This window comes from Cebus imitator, unplaced genomic scaffold (genome assembly GCF_001604975.1).
Source record: "Cebus imitator isolate Cc_AM_T3 unplaced genomic scaffold, Cebus_imitator-1.0 Scaffold82, whole genome shotgun sequence".
Lineage (NCBI taxonomy): Eukaryota > Metazoa > Chordata > Mammalia > Primates > Cebidae > Cebus > Cebus imitator.
The window spans coordinates 6,987,455-7,007,527 of record NW_016107397.1 but is presented as its reverse complement, the minus strand read 5'-3'; the positions used below and the strand labels follow the sequence as shown (position 1 = coordinate 7,007,527).

At 60.2% G+C, this 20,073-nt stretch overlaps 1 protein-coding gene across 2 annotated transcripts; it reads right to left on the bottom strand.

Annotated features, from left to right (window-relative positions):
• Nucleotides 1-2,861: 2,861 nt before the first annotated feature.
• On the bottom strand, nt 2,862-18,934 carry ZNF316 (zinc finger protein 316). 2 transcript variants are annotated; one of them, XM_017533810.2, is made up of 7 exons: nt 18,800-18,934; nt 14,369-14,506; nt 13,666-14,081; nt 13,356-13,471; nt 12,461-12,587; nt 11,802-11,915; nt 2,862-5,690 (listed from the first exon to the last, which is right to left on the bottom strand). In XM_017533810.2, exons 3-7 carry the CDS (start codon nt 14,051-14,053, stop codon nt 3,370-3,372), a joined length of 3,066 nt encoding a protein of 1,021 aa, XP_017389299.1. In that variant the 5' UTR covers nt 14,054-14,081; nt 14,369-14,506; nt 18,800-18,934; the 3' UTR covers nt 2,862-3,369. The 2 variants fall into 2 exon arrangements, with proteins under 2 accessions (XP_017389299.1, XP_017389298.1); XM_017533809.2 differs by lacking the exon at nt 18,800-18,934 and adding an exon at nt 18,225-18,673.
• Between the last annotated feature and the right edge of the window lie 1,139 nt (nt 18,935-20,073).

The window sequence follows — 20,073 nt, the reverse complement described above, 5'->3', positions numbered from 1 at the left end:
TGAAATAGGGTCTTGTTCTGTTGCCCAGGCTGAAGTGCAATGGAGGGATCACAGTTCACTGCAGCCTCTGCCTCCCAGACCCAAGCAATCCTCCCACTAGCTGGGACTACAGGCATATACCACCACACCCAGCTAATTTTTGTACTTTTTATAGAGAGTGTTTCACCATGTTGTCCCAGCTGGTCTCAAACTCCTGAGCTCAAGGGATCCAGCCTCCCATAGTGCTGGGATTACAGTCATGAGCCAACACACCCGGCCTCATTTAACTTTTCTGAATAGACTGTAAGATCCTCAAGGGGCTCCATTTATTAACCAGGTCTTAGTATTTATCTGCCACTCAAAAGTCTTTGTTTCAGAGATGGAGTCTGGCTACACTGTCCAGGCTGGCCTTGAATTTCTGGTCTCAGGTGCACAGTTCCTAACACCTTTGGGACAGACTCGGATGACTGGGAGGCCCTAAATCTCCCATTGAGGAAAGGGAAGAAGTGGTCAGCCAAACCTCAGCCTCCCATCTCAGCCTCCAAACTATATGGGACTATAGATGCATACCATCATGCCTGGCTTTTTTTTTTTTTCTATTGAAATATTAGGTGGCTCTGGCTGGACACAGTGGTTCACACCTGTAATCCCAGCACTTTGGGAGGCCGAGGCAGGCGCATCACAAGATCAGGAGTTCGAGAACAGCCTGGCCAATGTGATGAAACCTTGTCTCTACTGAAAATACAAAAAACTTAGCCGGGCTTGGTGGTGCATGCCTGTAGTCCCAGCTACTTGGGAGGCTGAGGTACGAGAATTGCTTGAACCCAGGAGGCAGAGGTTGCAGTGAGCCAAGATCATGCTACTGCAGTCCAGCCTGGGCAACAGAGCAAAACTCTATCTCCATGCATCAAAAAAAAAAAAAGAAGAAGAAGAAGAACTATTAGATTGCTCTCTTCTGATGCCTCCAGATCACATTTGATTATAGCAGTTCTTATTTTTCAGACCCATAGGGAAAGGACAGGAGAGTCAGATCTGATTGTGGGGCTACCATGTGATAAAAACAAAGAAATCAACAAATCAACTTTCAGGAAAGCATTTTGGGGCCCTAGGGATGTACACCTTGCCCTGGTACTGGAGCAGGTGAGCCCTGGATGAGCCACGTGGTGATGGGGCTTCTAAGGAAAGGGCTGAGAATGTGTTTGGACCACAAGGAGGGGACTTGGCCCCTTGCTCTGGCCTCTGGAAGCCTGACCAACACCTTCACAGACAGTAATGCCCTAAGACAGGTGTGCACACTACAGCAAGTGTGGGCATTATGGGGACCACCCAGGAAAACTGTGGGCATGGGCAGCACAGGGCCACACTGGCCTGGGGCTGACTCCTCATGGGCCATCCTAGGACCAATTCTAATTTCTTAAAAATCTTTTAAAAATATTTGCAGAAACGAGTTGGACCTGAGGCCGCGCAGAGCCTCCCCAACGGGTTCCGAGGAGTGGTGACAGCATGGAGTCCAGTCAGAAGCTCACATTTGTCCACTCTTTATTAAAGCCAGACCCTCTTGCCGACAGCTGCGGGGCAGCTGCTGGGGCCCAAGAGGGACGGGGACAGTGGCAGATCCTGGCCAAGTAGGGGTAGAGCTGAGATTCCCAGAGCCCCCCAAGCCCACCTTGCCTTTGGCCCTTTCTGAGGCTCCTGTCCCACAGGGAGAGGAGAAACCCAGGGCTGAGGCCGTTACCCAGCACCCCGATGCCTCCCTGGGACCCCCACCCTCCTCACCACCCCACCCCACAACCTCACCCAGCCAGGCTAACTCTGACCACCACCACCCAGGCCCTCTTCCCACCCACCAACTACCATGCCTCCTACCCGCCCCCAGACCCTGGCAGCCTGGCTGCTGGGCTCAGCCCCCAAGGCCATGTCTACACTAACATGGAAGGAACTAGGTCTACTAGGGAATGCAGCTGCACCAAAAATCCGTTTCCTGGCCCCACTCACAGTGGCCCAAAAAGCATGAGGAGAGGGGGGCCTCACATGAACTACACCCCAGCTGCCTGCCCAGTGGCTTCCATGGGCCCAGTCCAGAGGGTGGGGCGCCCACCAGGCAGGGGGTCTTGCATAGTTGGGTGCCTGGTTTGTCACTGAGCCAAGGCTCAGGTCCACACCCCCCAGAGGTGGACTGCCACTGTGAAAACTGCCAGGCCATGAGTGCCTCCACTGACCAATCTGCGAAATGAGACTCTAAACAGAAACACTACTTGTTCTAGTGTAATGACAGAAGCAGAGTTAAAAGGACCTGCAGGTGTCCTAGGGCCCCAATTATGGGATGTGGAGAAAGATCCTTCCACCAACCTCAGTGGCTCTAAACTAAGTAAGTGTTGGGCTCCAAGGACGCGGCGTCCGCCTGCTCCGTTCGTCCGAAGGCCCGGAGAACGCGGCCTTTCACCCAGAGAAGTGAAAGTTGGGGCTCAGGGCTGCGAGGACCTCGGGCGTCCGAGGATGTCTGAGTTTGCCACCTCCGGCTGAAGGAGGTGAAAGTACCAAAGGACTGAGAGAGGAAGCGGAGACCAAAACCGAACCGGCGGCCGCCTGGCTGACCTAAGTGCCAGCGTGGGGAGAGGAGAGCAGGTGGCTCCAGAGAATAAGGCTTCAAACCCCCTGGGAACCCTGTCAACACCGGCGACCCGTCCGCCCAGCCATAAGTTTGGTATCTGGCTCTTTCTCCTCCTAGATTCTTCAGGTCATACAAAAGGTGGAAATAAATATCCGCAGACAAGATTCAAGTTTTCCCACCGGAGCTCCGCCCTCTGGAAACCTACAAGGCCTCCCCTCCCACGCGCAGTTCTTAAAGCCTTCGGGACAGACTTGGATGATCGGAAGGCCCTAAGTCTCCCACTAAGGAATGGGAAGAAGTGGTCAGCCAAACCCACCGGCCTCCCAGGCATCCCGCTGGCCCAAGTGGCTGGCCGGGCCCCACCCTCCTGTGGCTCAAGGGCTTCCCCTCCCTCGCCGCCACACCCGATTACCAACACACAATTCCCTTGCTCCCCCGGCCACCTAAGTCGGAATCTGAGTGAAATAAATAGCATCGCCCACCAGCGACAGCCCTGCTTCACAGCCCGGGCCCACCCAGGGTATATCGCAGTCTCCATGGGGGTGGCGCCCTGGCCTCGCTGCCTCTGCACTGCTCTTCTCCCCAGCGCTCTTCAGGTCTCTGGCCGAGCTCAGGGACCCGGCGGGCGGGAAACCCGGGGCCGCGGGGCGGGGGCTGAGGGAAGGCACGGCACCCAGGACTGGGACCCTCAGCCCCCCGGGCCTGAGAAGCAAGGGGCCGGCGGTCCAGGGGAGGGGCCGGTGGCCCCGAGGGCTGCGCTGCTGTTGGCCCCGGACCCCTCACAGGACGCCCTCCCGGTAGACGCCCGAAGGCCCGGCGAACGCGGCCTGATGCTCCGAGCCGAAGCTCGTGCCGCCCGCGAACTCCAGCAGGGCGCTGCCGCGCTCCCCCGGGCCGGCGCTGGGCGGCCCCTTGGCCGGCGTCTCGGGCTTGGACGCGGGGGCCGGGGCTGAACCCGAGCCCGGTGCGGCAGCGGCGCCGCGGTGCGTCTTCATGTGGGTGAGCAGGTGCGAGCTCTGAGAGAAGCGGCGACCGCAGTTGGCGCAGGCGTAGGGCCGCTCGCCCGTGTGCGTGCGCTGATGCGTGACCAGCACCGAGCGCTGCGAGAAGCGTTTGCCGCACTCGGGGCACGGGAAGGGGCGCTCGCCAGTGTGGCCGCGCCGGTGCTTGGCCAGGTTGGAGCGCTGCGCGAAGCCGCGGCCGCAGTCGGCGCATCGGAAGGGCTTCTCGCCCGTATGCGTGCGCCGGTGCCGCTTGAAGTCCGAGCTGTGGCCGAAGCCCTTGCCGCAGTCGGGGCAGCGGTGCGGCTTCTCCTCCGCGTGCGCCCACTGGTGCCGGGTCAGCGCCGCGCTCTGCCCAAAGCGCCGGCCGCACTCGCCACACGCGTAGGGCCGCTCTCCGGTGTGCGCGCGTCCGTGCGCCGTCAGGTGTGCGCGGCGGCTGAAGCCCGCGCCGCAGACGCCGCACACAAACGGCTTCTCGCCGGTGTGGCCGCGCACATGCGCCGCCAGGTGCGAGCCGCGGGCGAAGCGCGCACCGCACTCGGGGCAAGGGAAGGGCCGCTCGCCGGTGTGCGTGCGCCGGTGGCGCGCAAGGTGCGAGCCGTATACAAAGCTCTTGCCGCAGTCGGCACACCGGTGAGGCCGCTCGCCCGCGTGGTAGCGCTGGTGCTTGGCCAGCGCCGCGCGGCGCCCGAACGTCTTGCCGCAGTCTGAGCAGATCCACGGGCTCTCCTCCTCCGCCAGCGCGGCCGGCGCAGGCTCGGCCAGCAGTCCCCCAACAGCCGGCCCGAACGCGCGCAGGCCACCTCCGCCGACACCGGCCCCGCTGCCGAAAGGATCGCAGGCCAGCCCGGTGCCCTCCACCAGGGAGAGCGGACCCCCCAGGGGCGCCGGGAGCGGACGCCCGTCGACCGGCAGCCGCTCTCCGAAGTCAGGCAGGCCCAGGATCGGGAAGCCGTCCGGGTGTAACCAGGACTTTGGGTGCACCGGGAAATGGAAGCCCAGCGGGTGGGAGGAGGGGCCTTCGCCCTCCCCCAGGCCGTTGCCAAGCTCCAGGAAGCGCCTGTCCGGTGCGGGGTCTGCCTTGCCGCTGGGGGTGGGGTTGGGCGCCGCCACCACCGCCTCCTCTCTCCCCTGGGCCGCGGCCTCCGCCTCTCCGTCTGCCTCGCCGGCTTCAGGCCGCTCCGGCCCCTCAGGCCCGGGTTCAGTGTCCTCCGGCACTGCGGCGGCCGCGGTCTCGCTGGGTTCCCGCCGGGGGCCGTCGCCACCCGGCTCCGCGCAGGCCCCGCCGCGCCGGTGGCGCTGGAAGTCGGCGCGCAGGCGGAAGGCCTGGCCGCAGTCGGGACAGCAGTGCGGGCGGTCAGCGGTGTGCACCGCCTGGTGCCTCGCGAGCGCCGAGCTCTGGCTGAAGCTGCGGCCGCAGTGCGGACACAGGTAGGGCCGCTCGCCCGTATGCGTGCGCTGGTGTGTGACCAGGTAGGAGCGTCGCCCGAAGCCCGCGCCACAGAAGGCGCAGCGGTACGGCCGCTCGCCAGTGTGGATGCGTCGGTGCGTCACCAGGTGCGACTTGTAGACGAAGCGCTTGCCGCAGTCCGGGCACGGAAAGGGCTTCTCGCCAGTGTGCGTGCGCTGGTGGATGGCCAGGTGCGAGCGGTACACGAAGCCCTTGCCGCACTCCTCACAGCCGAAGGGCTTGACGGCCGCGTGGTAGCGCTGGTGCTTGGCCAGCCGCGAGCGGTGCGGGAAGACCTTGCCGCACACGTCGCACGTGGTCTCGGGCCGACCGGCCGGCGCGTCCACCGTGGCCGGGAACGCCCAGGGCGACAGCAGGTTCGCTCCCGGCTCCCGGCCGGGCAGGAAAGGCTTTGCTTCGGAGCCGTCGGCCAGGACTCCGAGGCCGCCTGGGTCAGGTCCCCACCCCTCCGGAGTCTGCGCCGAATCCGAGTCGTCGGGGCCCCATGTCCCAGGCACGTCCCCCACGCCGTAGGCAGCAGACCAAAGTCCCGGGGGCTCGTTCTCCTCCTCAGCCACCTCCGCCAGGAAGTCCTCGTCGTCTTCCTCCTCGTGGTCCTCTATGTCATCCGTCCAGAACCAGGCTCCTAAAGGCGACAAAGGCAGGCCAGAAGAGACGTAAGTGAACTCGACAGGAGCCTCTGGCAGGTTCCTGCTCCAAGAAATCAGGGCTCCCGAGAGGCCTCCAGCAGGACCTCCCTCCAGCCGGACGGGGCACCTCCTTTTACGAAGTGAGCCGTGCCCATGCCCCACTGCCAGCCCTGAACAGCTGCAAAAGCAGGAAAGCCGCCCCCCACCCCCAGCTAGGAGCCTGGGGACAAGCAGCACACGAAGGCCAGGGCTCCCATCCAACGTCTCTTCCAGACCTCCAGCTCCCCCAGGGTTTGCCACCTGCTGAGGAACGCGGCAAGCTCTAGGAAGGGGTGAGACCCAAAGTTAAACCCACAGTAGGGATCCTGTGCTGAGAAAATGAGGTGGAGACGCTGGGGGTCTTTTCCCCGCAAAGCTCCTGAAGACCTCTGTCTCTACGGCCTTTCTGGAAGACAGTGCAAAAGGCGGCCCCCTCTGCAGAGGACCAGCTTTTTTTTTTTTTTTTTTTTTTTTTTTTTTAAGACAGACTCTTCCTCTGTACAGTCACGATCTCAGCTCACTGAAACCCCGCCTCCCAGGTTCAAGCAATTCTCCCACCTCAGCCTCCCGAGTAGCTGGGATTACAGGCTCACACAACCAGCCTGACTAATTTTTTGTATTTTTAAGAGATGGGGTTTCACCATGTTGACCAGGCTGGTCTCAAACGCCTGGCCTCAGGTGATCCTCAGGCCTCGGCCTTCCAAAGTGCTGGGATTACAAACCTGAGCCAACACATCCAGCCTCTCAGCTCTAAGCTTTGCTCAGCATCCCCCATTCTGCCCCTCTCCCGCCAAGCTTCACCCTGCTCTCTCCCTTCTGCCCTCTCCCTTTGGCCATCCGAGGTGCATGGAGATGAAGCTGGCACAGTGGGGCTCCTGTTGATGGCTGATACACCTGAGACTCTGTGACACACCAGGAGGGAACTGTTGTCTCCGGAGCAGGCACTAAGTCACAGGGAACGCAGGGATGATGGCTGGCCTGCGGCCCCAGATGCTCCAAGGCACCTGCGTGGCTGCTCTCTGGGACCCTCCCCAGTGTCCACCTCACAGTCTCAGCCTCTGGAAGGTTCCAGCTCTCACAGCTGGTGTGGGAATCTCCTCCTTACCCCACCTGGGTCCCCTGCCAAGGCACTGGCCTATTTCATCTGTCACCTAGCTAGGTGAGCCTGGACCACTGAATCCTGACCTTAGGAGGAAAGTCAGAGCCCAGGAGGTCCCGGTGAGCCTGGGCTGGCCCCTCATGTCACACACCGGCCCCTGCCAGTCTGCATGGCCTTGGCACTACAGCATCCCACATGCATTCCATATGGGAATCTAGAGCCGTGGGGGAAAACAGACCCGCACGGGCCTGGTTTCACTGTGCAAAAACACGCTTCATGGAAGAGTAAGAAAATGGGTTACTTCATCTTTCACACTTCGTGATACTTTTGCAGTTTACTATTATAATAAACGTAAGCTTGAAATAAAAGAAAAAGGTTTCTTGTCACTAAGTTGAGTCTACCTCAAACTGCCACCCACAGCCACTCTGTGCACAGAGCAGTAAAGAAAAGCCCAGTCTCCCTCACTGGTCGCCCTTCCCCCTTTGGCTGCAATGCTCCCCAGGTCTGGGAAGGCTGCTGCACCCCAGCCCTATGCCCCAACCCTACAGGTCAGGGAGGCTGGCAGAGGGCCAGGCAGTTGGGGCTGATGGACAGATGGAAAGGATCTGACCTTCAGGCTCTGATTCGGGTCTTGGGTTTAGAGACCCCGCCAAACGGGGAAGGTTCAATCCTAGGAACAACTATGACTTTGTAGCAGGGTGTGTCAGCACCTCAGGAGCCAGCCAAGACACAATGAGCATTTGCTGGATAATAGGCCTCAAAGAGCTGGACCCCCCAGGCCAAGTGCGGCCTTGCCCGCCACAGTCTCAGCTGTGCAGAGCTGGGAGGCAGGGCCAGGTCCCAATGGCTCCTCCCAGCACCTCTCCCTGGATCCTTAGCACCGCAGGGAAGCCTCTCACTTGGGGAGGTAGGTGGGGACCCCCTCTCCCTGTGGGCTCTGTAGAGAGGGCACCTCTCACCAGCTCTATAGCTGGCACAGCCACTTGTCCAACAATTGGGACAAGGGTGAGCCACACTCAAGCATACGGCACAATGACAGAGGCCACCATTGACACCAAGTGTGGGTGGGGAAGGGCATCCAAGTCCCTGGGAAGTCTGAGCTGGCTGCACTCTGAGGGGAACTCCCAGGAAGGATCAGGGTCCCTGGGAAGGGCCCCAAAGGGAGACCAGCCTGCCCCAGGCCAGGCTCTGTTGCAGTGGATGGAACAGCCTGGAGTGAGGGTGTCTAACTAACAGGACTCCAGGGCCAAGGCCCCAAGGGTGTTTGCTGGCTCTTAGATCCAAAGCCCTTTTTCAGATCTAAGTGAGGCCTCCTCACAGCTCGACTCACCAGACTCAAGCCAGGGCAACCGTTGGCTGACTAGGAGGGGCTGGCACGTGTTTCTCAACAGCTGGACGGCAATGGGCCAGGAACCATGCGCCAGCAGCCCATGGCGCCCAATATACCTGCTTCCTCCAGAACCCAGGGGACAGCGGAGAAGAGGAGACCCTGGGGCTGGTGGTTTCTCTCCCCTGCACCTCATATTTAGGCCTAAGGACTCTGACCTTGGGTAACATTTGGCTAGGCTTCTGGGAAGTTCCCGAGGGACCACATGGCTCAGGGATAAAAAGCAGAGACCAATGAGAGGCTCAAAGTCAGCTGTCTAGGGAGGGAGAAGTTTCCAGAGTGCAGCCACGAGGACCTTCACAGCCTGTCCTGAACTGGGAACACTAAAACCCTCCTATGCAGCGGCAGGTGACAGAAGCTGATGGAGGGGGAGACCACCCCAGCAGCTGGGTACCAAGGGAATGAATTAAAGGCCTTAGGGCTGGGGATGTCACAGGAACAATCTCTTCCCCCTTCCCTCCACAGGCATCAGCACCAGGCACAGCTGCTCCCTAGCTGAGTGGCTTCTTTAGAGGATTCCCCTCTGAATCTTAATGCTGAGATGTTCCTCAAGGGCTTACCACTCCACTGTGCCCACCACAGCAAATCCTACAGCCTGAAGCCCTGCATCTGCTCCGTTCACCAGGACTGCAGGGACGAGGCCGGACCCGTCACCATCTCTCCCCTGGCTTCACCTCAAGAGGCAGCTGGGGGGCTCGGGCTCTGCCTGGGTGTGAGTTCCACTCCTATGACGCATTGGCCATGGGACCTTGGGCAAGACATTTAATCTGAGTTTCCCCATCTGTAAAATGGGTTGGTAACAGCACCTGCAATCCACTTGGTGGGACTGTGGCAAGGTTGACATGCACAGCCGTAAACACCTACAGTGGCACCTCCACTGCTCCCAGGGTCAGGTGGTACCAATGCCACCATGGATCCGGGGAGATGCTGAGGCCCCCTGCTGTCCATCCCATGCTTTCCTTTGGTCATCACTTGAGTTGTCCCCCAAATGTCAGGCGATGCTCCCTTCCTGCCATCAGGCACCGGTGGTCACAGATCCCCACCAAGGCGTTTCCTCGTGGAGGCTGGGCCGCAGTCCCTAACCCTAGAGAGGCCACTAGCCAGCCCTGGCAGCAGGCTACCTCCTGGACTGGACAGGAGGGGTGGGGCACCCTCCAGCCCACACTAGGGCCCTCCTGCTCACCAGTGGCTGGTTCTACACCGAGGCCCTCAGGGAAGCCCTGGATGCACAAAGGTCCCTGCACCCAGGAGGGGGTCACCTGCGCCACCAAAGCTGGGCATTACCCAGAATCAGGAGGGGTGTCACCTGCACCACCAAAGCTGTGCATTACCCAGAATCCTACCAACACAACAGCAGGCACTCCAGCTTCTGTCCCTGGGCCCTGGTTTAACTGTGCAGGAGGCAGTGATAATCCCAGGGGCCAACCAATGTCTCTAGCAGCAGAGCCCCTGGAACACGTCTGGCAATTGCCCTGCCGTGGGCACAGGGAGGGGGTCCTATGTAGGATACTAATCAAAGGGGCTGTGGGGAAGACAGTGGCCCTATACCCACATGCCTGGCCCACACAGAAGACACGGTCCCAACCTGCCATGGGACCTTACACACATCTAACATCACACAGGGATGCTGCTCAGTGCACCAGGCCGCCACCATCTACAACTCCCACCCCTGGACAACCTGTGCCCATCTGGGAGCCTGGAACCTGCCCTCCAGCCTCAACCTGACCCGGGCCCCCCACAGCAAGTCCACAAAGTAGGCTGACTGAACAGCACCGTGTCTCTCCCTCCGAACCCACGCTGGGGCCCGGCCTGGAGTGCAGGCTGTGGAAGTCGGTTCTGAGTAAAGCCAACACCTGCTCCCTCCCCTCACCCAGTCAGTGTAACATGCTCCATCCAGACACAAACTCCAGATGGCCTTAGGGAGAGACCCTCCCTCACGGGGGACAGTCACAAATGGAGGAGCTGGACAAGGGTGGCATGCCCAAATCCACAGGCATCAGCAGCCCTCCCTTCTGCAATCTGTCAGGGAGATGAGGATGCCGCTGGCCCCATACACCACAGCGTGGGGGAGGCAGGGCTCTCAGGCTCAGCTTCTGCACTGGGATCTGAACCAGCTGCGTGACCCTGGCCAGGCTGCCAGGTCTGTAAGGAGGGGTCCTCCTCTGAGGACAGGCACTGGGCCTGCCCCTTACTAGGGCAGGTGACCTCAGAAGAGCCAGTCTGCAGTGGCTGAGGGGCTCCATCTCAGGGAGTGGAAAGGCAGCCCCACAGGGGTACAGGGCTGACCCACCAGGTCAAGGCCACTGGCAGCCACATAAGGCCTGCTGGCACCCACAGGCACAATTTTCTCCAGCACGTTCTTGCTCCAGTGCAGACCAGAGCCAGTGGAAAATGGGGTTCAACCAGGGTGGGGATCTAAGCCAGGTAAAGAGAAAGGCAGGATGGGGGAGGGGCAGGAGGGGGGGAATTGTGGAGCCACACCTGAAAGGCAGGCCGAGGCTTCAGCAGCCCTCGAGAGGGGTGGGCCCTGATGAGGGCAGTGCCAGAGCCCAGACATGTGTGGCCCAATTCATCAAGAAGCCCAAGAGACAAACACACTTGGGCCTTGCATACTCCAGTCCAGAAACAAATTCTGTCAGCCTGGAGTTGAAGGAGCAGAGCCAGAGCTGGGCCTGAGGCTTCCCGGGAAATCCACGACCCTGAACACCTTCTGCACCCAGCACTCCAAAACCTCCTCTCCAGAATGCCCCAAACTGCTCACCCCAGTCAGAGTCCTGCCTGCAGTGCTCTAGGGAGAGCAGGGGAGGCTGAGGGGAGCCTTTTCCCAGACACGGCCAAGTGGGCCAAGAAGCAGGAGGACCGGCTAGCATCAGAAAAGCCTCCACAATGGTGTGTTGGGCTCCCGCTCCTGCCCTGTCTCAGCCAACCACCTGACAGCTGGCCCCTCACATACAAAGAAATTCACAGGCTCCAACACAGGGCACGGAATCTTTTTTTTGGTTTTTGTTGTTTTGTTGTTGTTGTTTTCGTTCTTGTTGCCCAGGTTGGAGTGCAATGGCACGACCTCGGCTCACTGCAACCTCCACCTCCTGGGTTTAAGCAATTCTCTTGTCTCTACCTCCCGAGTAGCTGGGATTACAGGCATGTGCCACCACACCCAGCTAATTTTGTATTTCTAGTAGAGACGGAGTTTCTCCATGTTGGTCAGGCTGGTCTCAAACTCCTGACCACAGGTGATCTGCCCACTTTGGCCTCCCAAAGTACTGGGATTACGGGTGTGAGTCACCATGCCCAGCCAGGGAATCATTTTTAAAGGTTCCTAGAAGGAGCCTCTACGTTGTCTAAGGACCTTACAGCCCTCAGACCTCTCTGAAACTTGAACCACCAGGAGCCAGTCAGCAAAGGCAGAGGTTGGCACAGGGCAGCCACCCATGTCCACAGAGGACCCCTCAGCACAGAGGGTCAGAGACACAGTCAGAGACAGCAGATACCAGGTCTGCAGAGAACTCAGTGAAGGCCAATGTTTGACAACAGCTCTGAGTAGCTGTCGGCACAAACCACAAAATTCCATCACACGCTCACCTGTGTAGACACCGGTGACGATGTCTCCTTCCTCAGGTCGGGGGCTATCTGGGACCCAAGGTTCTTCCCCTTGCTCCAGTCGGAAGATCAAATCGGGCTTGGGGATTGGGTATCCTGCCAGGAGATCAGATGCTGGCTGCAGGTGGTTCCCCTGGACCCTCTGCTGCCCTACGGCCTGGGCTGCGCCACCGCTCAGCAACCCCCACCTCCACTTGCCCTGGCACTAGCCCTCCCCACCCTTCCCTGCTCCAGAGGATCCAGGTGGTCCTTTCCCTCTGAAGCTTTCCCTGTCCTCCCCTGCTCTCGTCCCACCAAGTCCCCTCAACACCTTCCACTGCAAGATGCCCACACCCCTTCTCCTCCCTCACCCACCTCCTCATCCTGGAGGCTTCAGGGGCCATGCAGCAGAGACCACAGCCAGACTGCCTCCACAGAGGTGTCACCTGGCTCAGGGCGCTGCCTGGCCAGTGCAGCCCTAGGACATCCCCCACCCCACCCAGGGCCCATGGAGTCCTAGGGCTTCCCTGGGAGGTGGGCTGGCCCCAGCATCCACATTTTCAAAGACCCTGGGATTTGAAAAGCTCCCCCAGTCAGACAGCTAAGGCCCTGGCAGCCATCATACCAGGCTGCCTCTTGGGGGCACAAGATCCCATCCTTACCCAAGGACACTAGAATCCCATAGTTCTCCTGCATGACTTCCTGGTAGAGGCCCCGCTGGTCTGCCTCCAGCCTCTCCCACTCTTCCAGGGAGAAGTACACAGCCACATCTTCAAAGGTCACCAGCCCCTGGGAAACACAGGGCCGCAGGTGACAGGCTGAGGGAGCCCTTTACAGACAGCCACGGAAGATTCAGACCACTGAGGCCCTCCAGCGTGGGTGTCAGGGGAACACAGATGCCCAGATGGCACTTGGAGCGTTCAGGCCTTGCCACAGCCCTGGGAAACAGGAACCTAATCCCAGCCAGAGACTGGGGACTCAAGCTCAAAGAGAGTGAATGACCCAGCTCATAGAGCAGAGCTGTGTCTCACGTAAAGATAAGGAGACAATGAGCCCTACCCCCAGACCCCCTCTTCACGTAGTCCGCCTTGAGCCACTGCAGTGGCCATGTCGGCCATGGAGGGCCCACTCCTAGGTGGACAAGCGACAGCAACTAAACTGGGTGTGGGCACTGGCGCCCAACCTGACTGGGCAGCAGGAAACCAGACCCTGGACATGTGACAAGCACTCCAGGTGAGGGAGCGGCCAGCCTTGGGAGAGAGCCAGGCCTCTGATGTCACTGTGCACAGCGCCGTTGAGTGGGTGGCAGCCAAAGCGATCAGGACAACCCAACAGCTGGGAGGGGCCAGGCTCCACAAGAGCAGGACCACAGCCCCAGCCTTGGGGCTGGACACCCAGCCGCTTCCCACGGCCCCCTCCCAGCTCAGGGCCTGGGCCCAGCCTGGGGATTCCAGTGCTGTGGCCTCTGCCAACACAAGTCCCCAGAGAGCAGGTGCCAAGGTCCCAGGGGAAACCCTGCCTGGGTCATCCAAGCCCCAAACAGAGAGGGCAGCTCACCTGAGACCCAGCCATCAGTAAATCATCCTCGTCCTCGTCCTCATCCTCCTCCTCCTCCTCCTCCTCCTCCAGGTCCTCATCCCTAGGAGTGACTGGAACCCAGGAGGCCTGCAGGCCTATGGGGAGAGATCTCTGAGGGTCAGCTGCCCTGAGCCCCTGGCCTGCAGGGCCAGAAGCCCCAGTGAAACCCTCATTGCAAAGCCAGGCTCCACCCTGTCAGCCCAAGAGCCCTCCCTGGCTTGACCAGGTCCCTGGCCTGGCCCACCCAAGCTCCCTTCACCTTCTCCCTAAAGCTGGCTGCTTTTCTTACCCTTTTCCTGCAGAGCTGGGGACTTGGCATCACCACCATGGCTAAGTCGTTCCTGGGTCCCCAACGTTGGATGCTGCTCCTCTGTCAGCACCTCCACCAGGTCCTCCTCCTCCTCCTCCTCCTCCTCCACGTCCGCCTCCACCTCCACCTCGGCCACCTCCTCCACCTGCGCGTCCTCCTCCACCTGCGCGTCCTCCACCACCTCTGTCACAGCCTCCTCCTCCTCTTCCACCACTATCTCCTCCTCCTCCTCTTCTACCTCCTGTGCCTCTTTCCCCTTTTCCTCCTCTTCCTCCTCTTCCTCCTGGTCAAGGTCACACTCTGACCCATCCTCTGCCCGCTCCAGCTGGGCAGCTGGGGAGTCAGGAGTCGTGTGGAGTGCCGCCATCCTCCCTGGGAGCGAGCCTCCGCACGGCCTGAAACGCAGATAGGCGCCAGTGATGGGCTGTTCTCAGCATACCATACGGGTCCCCTCACAGGGACTCCACATGACCCTGGGATGCCAGTCTCAGCTTCTTTTCACAAGAACTGTGTGCCTGGTGTGAACTGCTGCTCTTTCCTTGAGTAAATGAGGCATTTATCCCAGAGTCTTTATCCCCAGGGAAGCATCACACAGCCCAAGGGTGGCCCGTGTTTAGCTGGAGGGGCCAAGCTTAGCCAGAAGGAAAAGCTCACCTGATACACAGGACAAAGAGACGCTTACCTCGTCCTCAACACACATGAACCAGGCCAGCAGGGAACGCAAAGAGCTCTCAGCACAGACAGGCTAAAGGCACTTGTAAGGCATGACAGGGCTGGGAGGAGACACAGGCGCCAGGAAGCCGGCAGGTCAGGCTCCTTCCTGTAGGACACGGGAGAGCAGGGGCCATGAGCCAGCATCACCCTGATGTGTCCTCAGTCCTCGCTCTGTGAAAAGCACAGCGCATGGTGGAGGCCCATCGCTGGACCATCAGAAGGACAGGAAATGCCCTGTGACATTTCAAGTTTGGGGATCATACACTCCTAAGAGCTGAGTTGCCAAAGCCCCAAAGGCTACAGGATCCTACTCTCCCACTGACGTCAGGGACTGCTCAGCCCAGAAGCTCAGAGGAGAGGCAACCACACTGACACAGGGTCCAGGACCATGGACACAGCAGGATGGGAGGTGCTGGCCCTGGGACCTCTCACCCCTCCCAACTGCACGTCCTTCACCAGCCCCTGTGGGGTCCTAAAGGGCAGGGCAGAGTCACAGCACTGATGAGTCTATTTCTGGGGCTCCTTTCTGGGTATAAACCTGAGACCAGGCCCATCACCCAGGACACGAACCATCAGTGTCTCTGGCCTGAACAGGTCCATTTCTAAAGCGAGCCAAGCCCAGAATCCAGGTGGTGAGGGCATGAGCCCCAGAAGCATCCTGGAATGTCAGGCCACTTGGCCACACAGAGCACTGGGCCCAGCCCAGCATCCAGCTCTAGCAGTGGACAGTGTCTGCCACAGAACTCCTAAAACAAGACTGAGTGCCCTTGGCAAGAACAGTCCAGACGACCACAACTGGTGTTCTTATGGACAAGGAAAAAAGCTGCCCTGCAATTAACTCTCCCTCTGTACCCATCACTTCTCCACCAATTAGGCAGCTGCGTTAGGCCGTTTCTGCATTGCCATGAAGGAATACCTGAGGCTGGGTAAGTTATAAAGAAAAGAGGTTTAATTCACTTACGGTTCTACAGGCTGCACCAACATGGCACCGGCACCTTCTTCTGGGGAGAACCTCAGGAAGCTTCCACTCATGGAGGGAGGCAAAGGGGGAGTGAGAGAGAGGGAGGAAGCCCCAGACTCTTTTAAAACAACCAGATCTCTCGTGAACTGAGAACTCCCTTGCCACCAAGGGATGGCACTAAACCATTAATGAGGGATCCGCCCCCATGAGCCAGTCACCTCCCACCAGCCCACCTCCAACACTGGAAATCACGCTTCAACATGGGATTGGAAGGGACAGAGAGAGCCTGGATGTTTGCCCCCACCCAAATCTCAGGTTGAACCCTCATCCCCAATGCTGGAAGTGAGGCCTGATAGGAGGTGACTGGCTCATGGGGGCGGATTCCTCAGGAATGGCTTGGGCCATCCCCTTGGAGACAGTAAGTAATGAGTGAGTGCTCGCTCTGAATTCACAGGACATCTGGTGTATGGCGCCTCCCCACTCACTTTCTCTTGCTTGTTCCTGTTTTTGCCATGTGACATGCCTACTTCCCGTCACCTTCCACCATGATTAAAGGCTTCCTGAGGCCCCCTAGAAGTCAGGCAGATGCCAGCATCATGCTTCCTGTACAGCCTGCAGAACCATGCACCAATTTCACCTCTTCTTTACGAAGTACCCAGTCTCAGGTATTTCTTTAGAGCAATGTGAGGACAGCCTACCACGTGGACAGACACCCAAACCATCAACTGCACATACTCATTTCCTAAACTGCTTCGAGCAGCTGCTTTAAATCCACACTTCAATAGCCAGGAAGCTCTGAGCATTCACACAGGCTCACTCAAGTCAAGGGCTGGGACACATAGGCATCCAGAAACCACCTCTGTCCCAAAAGTCACATGTGCCCCCCTCACTGGCTCCAGCACCGTTTCTAGTTTCAGAATCACTGACCCCAAAGACCCGGGTCACAGAACTACGCCTGGGAGCGCCACCCCAACCACCAGCCTCTCCCGGAAGCCGGCGTCCTCAGTGTCCACAGCTCTTTGGCGTGTGAAGATTCCCACAGTGTTGAAATCTATGTGCTACGTGTTATGCTAGCCACCTCCAGGAGGATTCAGCCCTGCCCAGCACTCAGGGCACTGGGAACACTCAGCAATGGTTTCCCAACTGCCACCCACTGGAGGCCCAGAGGAGGGCTTTTCTCAGTCAGGCCTCAGGCCGCAGATTCAGGCCGGGCCTAGGTGCCATGCCAAGCCCAGCAGAGCTGTCTCCTGCCTAGCCACCACCTGAAGCAACAACTTTAAACTCCCAGAGCCAGGGCGCCATACATGAGAACACAACAAAAGAAAACTTCACGGCTTTGGAATAAAGTGGCCCCATGTTCATCCCATCTCAGGACCTGTGTGTGTGCTGTTCCCCATCCCCGGAACTCTCTTCCCCTCTTCCTGGATGATCTTCCAACGCAGCCCCTTGGGCCCCAGGGGGTGACATGGTTCCCTGTAATTCTTCCCTCGCAGCATGCGCCACATTTTAAAAATACACTTATGAGACTGTCTTATGATCTCTCTCCCTGCATATGGTCAACTCCGGGGCGGCAAGAGCTCCCTTTGCTCGCATCTGAAAGAAGCATTCAAATACTTACTGAAAGAATGACTCTAAAGTCAACAGCCAATGTGAGGAACATAGAATTTTTTACACTCAGCATTTTGGCCCTACTGCTCTGTTCCAGAACAGACTGACCACTGCTGGGGTCGGGCAGTAGCGGGGATCCTTCCAATTGGAACTCACCCAGAAGCAGTGGAGAGTCTCTGCCTCCAAAGAGGACACCGAGTTAAGTCCTCTCTCCCAAGAGGTCCACCCACTGATGACCAGAGAAGATGGAGGATCAGCTACAGAGGTCAGCAGCACAGCCAGACATCACCCCAACCCAAGATTCAGAACAGAATGCTTTGAAAAATGGACCTCAGAGGGCCGGACAGAGTTTAGATTCCAGCAACTCGCCCTGGGTTATCTCTGCCTAGCCCAGGCCCGCACTCTTTCCCTCCTCTTGCCAGACTACCGGCCCACTGTAAACACTGCTCACCTCTCCCTCTGCATCCAACTCTGGGTCAGAGGCCACAGGGGGCCTCATCAACGTCATCACAAACCTTCATTTCTCAAACTCCCGAACTTAGATGATCCACCCGGCCTTCGCCTCCCAAAGTGCTGGGATTACAGCCGTGAGCCACTGAGCCGGCCCCAAATCCTCATTTCTACCAGGGCCCTGCACTCTAGGATATGGTGCTGCAGACAACATTTACAGTCGAAGGTGACAAGGCACCTTCCAAGAGGAGCAGGGAGGGAGGCAAGGACAGGAAGAGGCAAAGCTTAAAAGTGGATAGAAATTCTCCACAAAAGCTCCAAAGCCAGGGAAACCGAACTCGGAGAGTGGGAGGAGACATGTGGGTACGCTTGTGACTAGTCCCCTTCATTCCCTCTGGGTAACCCCCCAACCAGCCCTCCGAGCCCTTCGGGTCTTCATGCCCTCCTGGAGGTCCTCCTTCCCCAACCACAACAATCCTCACTATCTGTCCTCGGATCCTGGATCACTCTACCCTCCTGGGTTTGCTCCTGAGGCAGGTATTTCCACGGGGGCCATCCCAAGGCCCCCAGGGTAGCCCCTCGCCATCCCATTCGGCTCCGGAGATCGGCCCACACTTGTTGAACCAAACCAAGCACCAAAATCTCCCCACACAAGGAGAGCTGGGGGACTGACCCTCCTGGTACCTGCACTTCCCCTTGCCCATCGGGTTCTCAACCAGAGGCCAGCCCCTTTCCTACCTCTGCTGCCACGCGGGACAGCCCAGACCCCATCCAATCCCAGGGATAGGTGTCCCTCCCTACCCACCTGCCAGCAGCAGAAGACGGCCGAGTAGCCCACGGGGGCTTCTTCTGCAGATAAGGGTAAAGCCCAGACAAGGCCCCCAAGGTCACAAAGCGGGCTCCTGGGGCGACGGCCGAGCGCCTCCCGCCCCGCAGGGGGCGTCCAGAGTCTCCGCCTCCTGCAGAGACCCAGACGGTGACAGCCCCTCCTGGATGGGTGTGTCCCGGGGGCGGCCGTGGCCCAGCCACTGTTGCTGCGGCGGAGAAGGCGTGGGCGGGCACCCCGAGGTGTCGCGCGTAGCCTCCCCGGCCTGCCCCCTCCGCCTCCTGCCTGGAACCCAGGGGGTCGGCGCCCGCCCGCAACGCGCAGGCCCGGGCGGGGGTCCGGGAGGCGGGAGCGCTGCCGCTGAAGGCCTGACCCGAGCTCCGCTCCGGCCCCTCAGACCCACGCCCCGCCGCCTCCCCGCGGCCTCCCCGTGCCGGGCGTCGAGGGCCAACCGAGCCCCGCTGCCGCCGCCGCCGCCGCCCCCGAGCGTGAGCCCGGCCCGCCCGCACCTGCCACCCGCGCCGCCGCCCACTGGCCCCGCGAGACCCACTCACTGCGCGGTCCGGGCTGGCCAAGCCGCGGGCCAGACACTGGGGCAGGGGCCTGCTGGCCGGCGGCGGGCCCCGCGCTACACAAAGTGACGGCCCGGGAGCTGCGCGGCGGCGGCGGCGCGTGGGCACCGGAAGTGCCGCCGGCCAGCCCCGCCCCGCCCGTCCCCGCGGGGGGAGGAACTTCCGGTCACGCGGGGGCCACGGCGCAGAACCGGGAAGCGCAGGTTGGAGGGGCGCCGGCCCATCTGAGCCTCCGGCCGGGCGAGGACGGGACGTGTGGGGAGGGGACCGGAGCGCCCTCGACACTCGTGGGGCGCCCACGACATCGCCCCCGCTCCTGGACACCTCGGGGACTTCGAGGTCCCGCCGCGACGACCATCGCCTTCTCGGAACCCCGGCGCAGCCTCGTTCATCAAGGGGCGCCCGCTGAGGACCCGGACCCGCGCTGGGCCCTCTCCGAGCGTCCACGGGGCCTGCCCTGGACCCCAGGACGGTGGAGGGAGGCGACGACCCTTGTGGTCGGGAGAGGGTCAGGTGTCCACGTCTCCGCCAGACCCAGGGCTCGAGTGGGGTGAACGTCTTGTGGGTGAGGAGGGCGGAGGGACGGGCAGAGGACTCACGGGTAGGGTGGGCTGTGGCGGCTGAGTGCAGGAGGGGCCTGGGGTTATGGAGCCCGCACTTGGAGGGACGTGGAGTCACCGGCAGGGAAGCGATTATCTAGGCCAAGGGAATGGTCAGTGTGAGGGCAGAAATAACAGGCGACCCTAGGAGCCTGGGGAGGGGTCAGTGCGCTCAGCGGCCACCCCCAACCCCGTCTGCATCTACTCCCAAGGGGTGCAGCTGGGGGCTGAGGATGAGCTCTGGCATCGGTGGAGTCAGAGGTCTGTCTTCGGCCTCGAATGGTGTGGCCCAGGTCCCTTCCCCAGCTCCCAGCCCACCTGCACTATTGTTCTTGGTGCTTTTCTGTGAGGGCCCCAGGCCTGACTGGGCAAGAGATAGAGGACTCTGCCGGGCACAGTGGCTCACGGGCACAGTGGCTCACGCCTGTAATCCCAGCACTTTGGGAAGCCTTGGTGGGCAGATCAGGAGGTCAGGAGTTCAACATGGTGAACCCCCGTCTCTACTAAAAATACAAAAATTAGCTGGTCCTGGTGGCATGCACCTGTAGTCCCAGCTTGAGGAAGAAGAATCGTTTGAACCCGGGAGGTGGAGGTTGCAATAAGCTTAGGCCGTGCCACTGCACTCCAGCCTGGGCAACAGGGCAAGACTCCGTCTCA